Raw genomic sequence first — 12,110 nt, forward strand, 5'->3', positions numbered from 1 at the left:
GACTGCAGTTATACACAATACGGCCCTGACCGCGGTTATACACAATACGGCCCTGACCGCGGTTATACACAATACGGCCCTGACCGCGTTATACACAATACGGCCCTGACCGCGGTTATACACAATACGGCCCTGACCGCGGTTATACACAATACGGCCCTGACCGCGGTTATACACTATACGGCCCTGACCGCGGTTATACACAATACGGCCCTGACCGCGGTTATACACAATACGGCCCTGACCGCGGTTATACACAATACGGCCCTGACCGCGGTTATACACAATACGGCCCTGACCGCGGTTATACACAATACGGCCCTGACCGCGGTTATACACAATACGGCCCTGACCGCGGTTATACACAATACGGCCCTGACCGCGGTTATACACTATACGGCCCTGACCGCGGTTATACACAATACGGCCCTGACCGCGTTATACACAATACGGCCCTGACCGCGGTTATACACAATACGTCCCTGACCGCGGTTATACACAATACGGCCCTGACCGCAGTTATACACAATACGGCCCTGACCGCGGTTATACACAATACGGCCCTGACCGCGGTTATACACAATACGGCCCTGACCGCGGTTATACACAATATTCACAAGCTGATCTATGTCCATGTTATATCTCCTATTAGAGAAATGTATCTCTGCTCAGGGGTTTTCTTTCTTTCTTCCTTCTGCCCTGGAGCATGTGCACACAGAGAATTTTCATGTGGAAATCTCTGACTTGTGTTTGCCCTGGAAACCTGTAGAAAACCCAGCACGGCTCTCATACGTCAGTCGCATGGAAAGTCTTCTGCAGATCTTGCCACTGCAAATTTTCTGATGAATTTCAGCTGTGGTAATTCCGCAGTAAATGCGTCTTATGTGAACACACCCTTAAGTTCCAGCTTGATCCACTGACATCCTCCATCTCCATAGATTTACCACAGTATTCTCTCAACCCATCATGTTCTCATACCCATTATTCTTCTACTTGTTTGTTGCAATGTCAATTTTCTATTTTAGTGTTATATTTTTTGTTCTTTTATTGTGAAAATGCGAAGCAAAAATGCAACAAGAATGTAAAAACAAAACAAACAAAAATGACTTCCCATTACAGACAGCTGGAGAGGTTTTGCTTTTTGTTGTTGGCATTGATCACAAAACAAAATTCATATGACAAAAACTCCATATGCCTTTAGTACTTTGTATGTTCCTGTACAATCAGAGAAGCATCATGGAGCTTCTGTCTGTGTTTTGCAGGAAATTTTGATGGCGCACAAGGCACCTTGCAGCGCTGCATCGAGCTGAACCCTGACTGGTCTGACGCGCACCTTCTCATGGCGCAGATATACTTATCACAGGAACAATATACTGAGTGCTCACACTCTCTAGAGACCGGAGTCAGCCATAATTTTAAGGTAAATCTCGATAATCTAGTATGTGATTATAGCACTTATATGTATTTGATAGTTCATTTTACAAATATGGGAACTTATGAAAAATTGGGGTTGTTTGTATGGCAGCCATTATATATGAGGCATGGAAGAACGGAATAATGTAATAACATACTTACAACACAGGAGAAATTGTATTAAAAGGGATTTCCATGATATGACTATCCTAAGAACATGGTCTGTCCTTAGGACCTCGGGAACCCCCACCGCTCAGCAGGATGTAGGGACACTGCAGTACCCGCCACAGTGACATCCCTATACCCATGTGTCTGTGTCTCGTACAGTGATTGAAGCCATTTGAGAGAACAAGCCTAGACATGGTTGAACTTCAGTATCTTGCACAGCCTTACTTGCATAGCTGTTTCTGTGCCAGCCACTGTAGTGAAGCTAGCCGCCTCTTTCTTCGGCCGGCCTCACACTCAGCGTATAAAAATACAGTCCGTAATTTACGGCCATAATACGCAGAAAAGTCCCCAAAATAGTGATCCGTATCTCATCCGTACGCAGGGTGTGTCAGCGTATTTTGCACATGGCATCTTACGTATGTAATCCGTATGCCATCCGTACTGCGCGATTTTCTCGCAGGCTTGCAAAACCGACATATGGACATACAATGGATCCATGTTGTCAAAAAATCATAAAAACATATATACTGTCTCTATATATATATACATATATGTCAGTGAGACACATATATGTATATATATATATATTAAGATTTCATACAGCGCTAGATACCTTAAAAGCCGGTAATTCAATTGCCGGCTTTTGCTATCTCCTTCCCAAACCAAACATGATATGAGACATGGTTTACATACAGTAAACCATCTCATATCCCTTATTTTTTGCATATTCCACACTACTAATGTTAGTAGTGTGTATGTGCAAAATTTGGGCGCTCTAGCTATTAAATTAAAGGGTTAAATCGCGGAAAAAATTGGCGTGGGCTCCCGCGCAATTTTCTCCACCAGAATGGTAAAGCCAGTGACTGAGGGCAGATATTAATAGCCTGGAGAGGGTCCATGGTTATTGCCCCTCCCCCGGCTAAAAACATCTGCCCCAGCCACCCCAGAAAAGGCACATCTGGAAGATGCGCCTATTCTGGCACTTGGCCACTCTCTTCCCATTCCCGTGTAGTGGTGGGATATGGGGTAATGAAGGGTTAACCCCTTCCCGACCTTTGACGCCACGTAGGCGTCATGAAAGTCGGTGCCATTCCGACCCATGACGCCTATGCGGCGTCATGGAAAGATCGCGTCCCTGCAGATCGGGTGAAAGGGTTAACTCCCATTTCACCCGATCTGCAGGGACAGGGGGAGTGGTAGTTTAGCCCAGGGGGGGTGGCTTCACCCCCTCGTGGCTACGATCGCTCTGATTGGCTGTTGAAAGTGAAACTGCCAATCAGAGCGATTTGTAATATTTCACCCATTATAACGGGTGAAATATTACAATCCAGCCATGGCCGATGCTGAAATATCATCGGCCATGGCTGGAAATACTAGTGTGCCCCCACCCCACCCCTCCGATCGCCCCCCCACCCCCCCGATCTGGCCGGTACACTGCTCCGGCTCCCCTCCGTCCAGTGCTCCGCTCCCCCCCGTGCTCGTGTCCGCTCCCCCCGTGCTCCAATCACCCCCCCGTGCTCCAATCACCCCCCCTGCACTCCGATCCACCCCCCCCCCGTGCTCCGTTCCACCCCCCCGTGCTCCGTTCCAGCCCCCCCGTGCTCCGTTCCACGCCCCCCGCGCTCCGTTCCACCCCTCCCGCGCTCCGATTCCCCCCCCCGTGCTCCGATCCCCCGCCCCGTGGTCCCCCCCCACCCTATCATACTTACCGATCCAGCCGTGGTCCCGTCCGTCTTCTCCCGGGCGCCGCCATCTTCCAAAATGGCGGGCGCATGCGCAGTGCGCCCGCCGAATCTGCCGGCCGGCAGATTCGTTCCAAAGTGCATTTTGATCACTGAGATATAATCTATCTCAGTGATCAAAATAAAAAAAATAATAAATGACCCCCCCCCTTTGTCACCCCCATAGGTAGGGACAATAAAAAAATAAAGAAATTTTTTTTTTTCCACTAATGTTAGAATAGGGTTAGGGGTAGGGTTAGGGTTAGGGTTAGGGCTAGGGGTAGGGGTAGGGTTAGGGTTAGGGTTAGGGGTAGGGTTAGGGGTAGGGGTAGGGTTAGGGTTAGGGGTAGGGTTAGGGGTAGGGTTAGGGTTAGGGGTAGGGTTAGGGCTAGGGTTAGGGTTAGGAATGTGCACACGTATTCTGGTCCTCTGCGGATTTTTCCGCTGCGGATTTGATAAATCCGCAGTGCTAAACCGCTGCGGATTTATGGCGGATTTACCGCGTTTTTTTCTGCGCATTTCACTGCGGTTTTACAATTGCGATTTTCTATTGGAGCAGTTGTAAAACCGCTGCGGAATCCGCACAAAGAAGTGACATGCTGCGGAATGTAAACCGCTGCGTTTCCGTGCAGTTTTTCCGCAGCATGTGTACAGCGATTTTTGTTTCCCATAGGTTTACATTGAACTGTACACTCATGGGAAACTGCTGCGGATCCGCAGCGTGTGCACATACCTTTAGAATTAGGCTATGTGCACACGGTGCGGATTTGGCTGCGGATCCGCAGCAGTGTTCCATCAGGTTTACAGTACCATGTAAACATATGAAAAACCAAATCCGCTGTGCCCATGGTGCGGAAAATACCGCGCGGGAACGCTGCGTTGTATTTTCCGCAGCATGTCAATTCTTTGTGCGGATTCCGCAGCGTTTTACACCTGTTCCTCAATAGGAATCCGCAGGTGAAATCCGCACAAAAAACACTGGAAATCCGCGGAAAATCCGCAGGTAAAATACAGTGCCTTTTACCCGCAGATTTTTCAAAAATGGTGCGGAAATATCTCACACGAATCCGCAACGTGGGCACATAGCCTTAGGGTTAGGGTTGGAATTAGGGTTGTGGTTAGGGTTAGGGGTGTGTTGGGGTTAGTGTTGTGGTTAGGGGTGTGTTGGGGTTAGGGTTGTGATTAGGATTATGGCTACAGTTGGGATTAGGGTTAGGGGTGTGTTGGGGTTAGTGTTGGAGTTAGAATTGAGGGGTTACCACTGTTTAGGCACATCAGGGGTCTCCAAACGCAACATGGCGCCACCATTGATTCCAGCCAATCTCGTATTCAAAAAGTCAAATGGTGCTCCCTCACTTCCGAGCCCTGACGTGTGCCCAAACAGTGGTTTACCCCCACATATGGGGTACCAGCATACTCAGGACAAACTGCGCAACAATTACTGGGGTCCAATTTCTCCTGTTACCCTTGTGAATCTAAAAAAATGCTTGCTAAAACATAATTTTTGAGGAAAGAAAAATGATTTTTTATTTTCACGGCTCTGCGTTGTAAACGTCTGTGAAGCACTTGGGGGTTCAAAGTGCTCACCACATATCTAGATAAGTTCCTTGGGGGGTCTAGTTTCTAAAATGGGGTCACTTGTGGGGGGTCTCTACTGTTTAGGCACACCAGGGGCTCTGCAAACGCAACGTGACACCCGCAGACCATTCCATCAAAGTCTGCATTTCAAAAGTCACTACTTCCCTTCTGAGCCCCGACGTGTGCCCAAACAGTGGTTTACCCCCACATATGGGGTATCAGCGTACTCAGGAGAAACTGGACAACAACTTTTGGGGTCCAATTTCTCCTGTAACCCTTGGGAAAATAAAAAATTCTGGGCTAAATAATTATTTTTGAGGAAAGAAAACGTATTTATTATTTTCACGGCTCTGCATTATAAACTTCTATGAAGCACTTGGGGGTTCAAAGTGCTCACCACACATCTAGATAAGTTCCTTTCAGGGTCTAGTTTCCAAAATGGGGTCACTTGTGGGGGGTTTCTACTGTTTAGGCACATCAGGGGCTCTGCAAACGCAACGTGACGCCCGCAGAGCATTCCATCAAAGTCTGCATTTCAAAACGTCACTACTTCAATTCCAAGCCCCGGCATGTGCCCAAACAGTAGTTTACCCCCACATATGGGGTATCACCGTACTCAGGAGAAACTGGACAACAACTTTTGGGGTCAAATTTCTCCTGTTACCCTTGGGAAAATTAAAAAATTCTGGGCTAAATAATTATTTTTGAGGAAAGAAAACGTATTTATTATTTTCACGGCTCTGCATTATAAACTTCTATGAAGCACTTGGGGGTTCAAAGTGCTCACCACACATCTAGATAAGTTCCTTTGGGGGTCTAGTTTCCAAAATGGGGTCACTTGTGGGGGGTTTCTACTGTTAAGCCACATCAGGGGCTCTGCAAACGCAACGTGACGCCCACAGAGCATTCCATCAAAGTCTGCATTTCAAAACGTCACTACTTCACTTCCGAGCCCCGGCATGTGCCCAAACAGTGATTTACCCCCACATATGGGGTATCAGCGTACTCAGGAGAAACTGGACAACAACTTTTGGGGTCAAATTTCTCCTGTTACCCTTGGGAAAATAAAAAATTGCAGGCTAAAAGATCATTTTTGAGAAAATAATTTTTTTTTTTATTTTCATGGCTCTGCGTTATAAACTTCTGTGAAGCACTTGGGGGTTCAAAGTCCTCACCACACATCTAGATTAGTTCCTTTGGGGGTCTAGTTTCCAAAATGGTGTCATTTCTGGGGGATCTCCAATGTTTAAGCACACAGGGGCTCTCCAAACGTGACATGGTGTCCGCTAATGATTGGAGCTAATTTTCCATTTAAAAAGCCAAATGGCGTGCCATCCCTTCCGAGCCCTGCCGTGCGCCCAAACAGTGGTTTACCCCCACATATGGGGTATCAGCGTACTCAGGACAAACTGGACAACAATATTTGGGGTCCAATTTCTCCCATTATCCTTGGCAAAATAGGAAATTCCAGGCTAAAAAATCATTTTTGAGGAAAGAAAAATTATTTTTTATTTTCATGGCTCTGCGTTATAAACTTCTGTGAAGCACCTGGGGGTTTAAAGTGCTCAGTATGCATCTAGATAAGTTCCTTGGGGGGTCTAGTTTCCAAAATGGGGTCACTTGTGGGGGAGCTCCAATGTTTAGGCACACAGGGGGCTCTCCAAACGCGACATGGTGTCCGCTAACAATTGGAGCTAATTTTCCATTCAAAAAGTCAAATGGCGCGCCTTCCCTTCCGAGCCCTGCCGTGTGCCCAAACAGTGGTTTACCCCCACATATGAGGTATCGGCGTACTCGGGAGAAATTGCCCAACAAATTTTATGATCCATTTTATCCTACTGCCCATGTGAAAATGAAAAAATTGAGGCGAAAATAATTTTTTTGTGAAAAAAAAGTACTTTTTCATTTTTACAGATCAATTTGTGAAGCACCTGAGGGTTTAAAGTGCTCACTAGGCATCTAAATAAGTTCCTTGGGGGGTCTAGTTTCCAAAATGGGGTCACTTGTGGGGGAGCGCCAATGTTTAGGCACACAGGAGCTATCCAAACGCGACATGGTGTCCGCTAACGATGGAAATAATTTTTCATTCAAAAAGTCAAATGGCGCTCCTTCCCTTCCGAGCCTTACCATGTGCCCAAACAGTGGTTTACCCCCACATGTGAGGTATTGGTGTACTCAGGAGAAATTGCCCAACACATTTTAGGATCCATTTTATCCTGTTGCCCATGTGAAAATGAAAAAATTGAGGCTAAAAGAATTTTTTTGTGAAAAAAAAGTACTTTTTCATTTTTACGGATCAATTTGTGAAGCACCTGGGGGTTCAAAGTGCTCACTATGCATCTAGATAAGTTCCTTGGGGCGTCTAGTTTCCAAAATGGGGTCATTTGTGGGGGAGCTCCAATTTTTAGGCACACGGGGGCTCTCCAAACGTGACATGGTGTCCGCTAAAGAGTGGAGCCAATTTTTGATTCAAAAAGTCAAATGGCGCTCCTTCCCTTCCAAGCCCTGCCGTGCGCCCAAACAGTGGTTTACCCCCACATATGAGGTATCAGCGTACTCAGGACAAATTGGACAACAACTTTCGTGGTTCAGTTTCTCCTTTTACCATTGGGAAAATAAAAAAATTGTTGCTAAAAGATAATTTTTGTGACTAAAAAGTTAAATGTTCATTTTTTCCTTCCATGTTGCTTCTGCTGCTGTGAAGCACCTGAAGGGTTAATAAACTTCTTGAATGTGGTTTTGAGTACCTTGAGGGGTGCAGTTTTTAGAATGGTGTCACTTTTGGGTATTTTCAGCCATATAGACCCCTCAAACTGACTTCAAATGTGAGGTGGTCCCTAAAAAAAATGGTTTTGTAAATTTCGTTGTAAAAATGACAAATCGCTGGTCAAATTTTAACCCTTATAACTTCCTAACAAAAAAAAATTTTGTTTCCAAAATTGTGCTGATGTAAAGTAAACATGTGGGAAATGTTATTTATTAACTATTTTGTGTCACATATCTCTCTGGTTTAACAGAATAAAAATTCAAAATGTGAAAATTGCGAAATTTTCAAAATTTTCGCCAAATTTCCGTGTTTATCACAAATAAATGCAGAATTTATTGACCTAAATTTACCACTAACATGAAGCCCAATATGTCACGAAAAAACAATCTCAGAACCGCTAGGATCCGTTGAAGCGTTCCTGAGTTATTACCTCATAAAGGGACACTGGTCAGAATTGCAAAAAACGGCAAGGTCTTTAAGGTCAAAATAGGCTGGGTCTTGAAGGGGTTAATGTCACCTTGCTATTGTAAGGTGACATTAAGCCAGATTAATAATGGAGAGGTGTCAATTATGACACCTATCCATTATTAATCCAATAGTATGAAATGGTTAAAAAACACACACACACACACATTATTACAAAGTCTTCTAATGAAATAAATACACAGGTTTTTGTAATATTTTATTATACTGGTAATCCACCTGAAGACCCTCGTTCTGTAAAAAAGGTAAAATAAAAAAACAACAATATCCCATACCTTCCGTCGTTCTGTCACGTCCAACAATGTAAATCCATCTGAAGGGGTTAACTAATTTTACAAGCAGAAGCCTGCTAATGCAGCTTTTGATGTGCCTTTTCTGGGGTGGCTGGGGGCAGATGTTTTTAGCCAGGGGGGAGGCCAATAACCATGGACCCTCTCCAGGCTATTAATATCTGCCCTCAGTCACTGGCTTTACCATTCTGGCGGAGAAAATTGCGCGGGAGCCCACGCCAATTTTTTCCGCGATTTAACCCTTTAATTTAATAGCTAGAGCACCCAAATTTTGCACATACACACTTCTAACATTAGTAGTGTGGAATATGCAAAAAAAAGGGATATGAGATGGTTTACTGTATGTAAACCATGTCTCATATCATGTCGGATTTGGGAAGGAGATAGCAAAAGCCTGCAATTGAATTACCGGCTTTTAAGCTATCTAGCGCTGGAAGAAATATTAATATATATATATACATATATGTGTCTCACTGACATATATATATATATATATATATATATATATATATACACAGTATATCCCTATACTATGTGTAGACATTTATTTTAGCTATTCTATTCTAACCTGTCAGTGTGATTTTACTGTACACCGCACTGAATTGCCGGCGTTTCTATAGAACACCGCTGCGTATTTCTCGCAAGTCACACTGTTGGTCCATGTGTAATCCGTATTTTTCTCGCCCCCACAGACTTTCATTGGCGATTTTTTTTGCACAATACGGTGACAAACGCAGCATGCTGCGATTTTAAACGGCCGTAGAAGACCGTATAATACCGATCAGTAAAATACGGCTGATAGGATCTGGGGCATAGACAAGCATTGTACCGTATGCAATCCGTATTTTCAGCACCTCTCTTACGTCCGTAAAACACGGTAGTGTGAGGCCGGCCTTCTACTGATCAGTGCTGGTTCTGGGAGATAGACCAAAATTATATTATCTTAAACCATAAAAGCTCTTTTAAGTATTACCATGGTAGATTTTTAACAATTTTGCCATTCGAGTACCCCTGTCCATTGTCTTTATTAGAGCCTATTAATATAATAAAGAAGGAAGCCACCCCTTCTTTGGACACCTCTGTTAGCCACAGTGGAGAGCAAGCAGCAGCACGTGAGGGCTATCTATGTATTACATGGATGGTCATTAGAAAAAATGTGCTAATGCAAATTAAGAATGCTTTATAAAGTAGGGTTACTAGTAAATTATTTGTAACAAAAATGCAAAGTAAAAGAACAGAAGCGAGGTCTTAATCCGAATCAGTATTTTGTGTCGTTAACCTGTGCCGTTAAAACTGCATCAATTCTCCTAGTTACTTGTACTCCGTTTTTGAAGGAGCTTGTCAGGAAAGTTCTTCTAAACAACTTGGAGGATTAACCACAGATCTTCCATGGATGTCGCTTGTACAAATGCTTCTTTCTTTTTATGTAATCTCAGAAAGACTCGATGTTGAGATACGGCTCTGTGGGGCCATATCATCACTTCCAGGAATCATTGTTCTGAAAACCGTTCTTAATACCATTGGCTGTATGATTGGGGTCTTTGTCTTGCTGCAGAATAAATTTGGAGCCAATCTGACGTCTCCCTGATAGTATTACATGATGGATATGTATTTGTCTGTATTTCTTAGCATTGAGGACACCAGTAATCCTGAGCAAATCCACATCTCAGTTTGCAGAAATGCAGTCCCAAACTGACAAGGACCCTCCACCATGCTTCACTCTTCTTGCAGTCACTCGTTGTACCGCTCGCAGCCCTTCTGCAAAAAAACTGCTTTCTGTTACAGCCACATAATTCAAATTAGTCCAGTGCATCTACTATCATTTCTTTGGACCGCAGGTCCTATTTTTTGTGCATAGTTGAGTCACTTGGCTATGCCCAAAGCATGTTTTTTTGTCTTCAATTCTTCCGTGAAGACCACTTTTGACCAGACTTTTCTGAACAGTAGGTGGGTGTAACTGGGTCCCACTAGTTGCTGCCATTTCTGAGCTGCAGACACTGCTAGACATCTTCCGACTTCGAAGAGAAGTAAGCATGATGTGTCTTTCATCTGCTGCAGTAAGTTTCCTTAGCCAGCCACTGCCACTATGGTCCTCAACATTGCCCACTTCTTGGTGCTTTTTCAAAAGAGCTTGAACAGCACATCTTGAAAGCCCAGTCTGCTTTTAAATATTTGCCTGGGAGATTCCCTACTGATACAGTATAACTACCTTGTGTCTTGTTGCTGTGCTCAGTCTTGCCTTTGCTCATCTGTGACATGTTGTCCACAACCTCACGTTTGTAGCAGAGTTTGGCTGTTCTTCATCCAGTTATAAGCCTCCTACACAGCTGTCTCTGTTTCAGATAATGACTTTCAACCTACATGAGAAAATGATGATCATTATCACCTGTTGGGTATAATTTGTTGCTCATACACCTGACTATAATCCTACAAAATCTATGACTGTGCAAGTGTACCTAGAAGAATTGATGGTAACGTGTGGTCACACCATATATTGATTTTAATTTTGATTTATCTTTAGCATTTTGTTAATTTATAGAAATGAACTATTAGCGCTTCTAGTTTTGAAAGCTGTCTCACTTTGCAGCATTTTACCACACCTGCCTAATACTTTTGCACAGTACTGTGTATACATATATATGGACACACATTATTTATTATTTTATTTATTTTACTGTGTTTTGTAGATGAGAGAACATCCATTTTACCATCTGATTAAAGCAAGAGTCTTAAAGCAAACAGGGAAAGTATCAGAAGCCACTCAGATGTTAAGGATGTGTATGAGCCTGCCCGAAATGAAGAGAGGAGCAGCCAGAAGAGGAAAAGCAGACGCTCTCAGCGTTAGTGAGCGCGTCTCTGTTTATCTGGAACTTGCAGAACTTCTTCGTCTAAATGGAGAACAGGTAAGGCAGCGACTTTTCCAAAAATAGACAATGTTTTATTATATTTGTGAGTGTGTTAAATTAGAGGTTTTTTTGCCCTGTGCCGAGTATACCTCAAAAGCAACATGTATGATATTAGCCTTAAATATACAGTACAGACCAAAAGTTTGGACACACCTTATTTAAAGATTTTTCTGTATTTTCATGACTATGAAAATTGTACATTCACACTGAAGGCATCAAAACTATGAATTAACACATGTGGAATTATATACTTAACAAAAAAGTGTGAAACAACTGAAAATATGTCTTATATTCTAGGTTCTTCAAAGTAGCCACCTTTTGCTTTGATGACTGCTTTGCACACTCTTGGCATTCTCTTACCTTACCTCTAGATTGATGGATGTAGCTGTATATGGGACAGTGCTGGATACCTGTTCGCCTGCCCGGTGTACGTACCTGGGGCTGCGGCGCCGTCTGTGTCAGATGGCAAAGTGCAGTGCTGGACCAGGGAAGCTCCGGCCGGTAGCGTTCCCTGGATACCGCGTGGAACAAAAAAAAAAATGTCCGATAGGCTCCTCCTACTAGTGATGTCACCTGCAGTATGGAGCGCTACAGCGCTCAAAAAAGGGGAGAAGGAAACAACCAACGCGTTTCAAAAAGCGGCGCTCTTCTTCTTCAGAAGATGGCACTTTGCCATCTGACACAGACGGAGCCGCAGCCCCGGGTACGTACACCGGGCAAGCGAACAGGTATCCAGCATTGTCCCATATAGAGCTACATCCATCAATCTAGAGGTAAGCTGATG

At 44.0% G+C, this 12,110-nt stretch overlaps 1 protein-coding gene across 2 annotated transcripts in view; it reads left to right on the plus strand.

Moving 5' to 3' along the window:
* The window catches only part of TTC21A (tetratricopeptide repeat domain 21A), an 87,300-nt gene that overhangs the window by 28,218 nt on the left and 46,972 nt on the right, over positions 1-12,110 (plus strand). For both annotated transcript variants that reach the window (XM_069729779.1, XM_069729780.1), the window contains 2 exons: positions 1,263-1,420; positions 11,108-11,323. In XM_069729779.1, the coding sequence (XP_069585880.1) occupies positions 1,263-1,420; positions 11,108-11,323 (374 nt within the window). The remainder of the gene's footprint in view (positions 1-1,262; positions 1,421-11,107; positions 11,324-12,110) is intronic.

This window comes from Ranitomeya imitator, chromosome 6, assembly GCF_032444005.1.
Source record: "Ranitomeya imitator isolate aRanImi1 chromosome 6, aRanImi1.pri, whole genome shotgun sequence".
Taxonomy (NCBI): domain Eukaryota; kingdom Metazoa; phylum Chordata; class Amphibia; order Anura; family Dendrobatidae; genus Ranitomeya; species Ranitomeya imitator.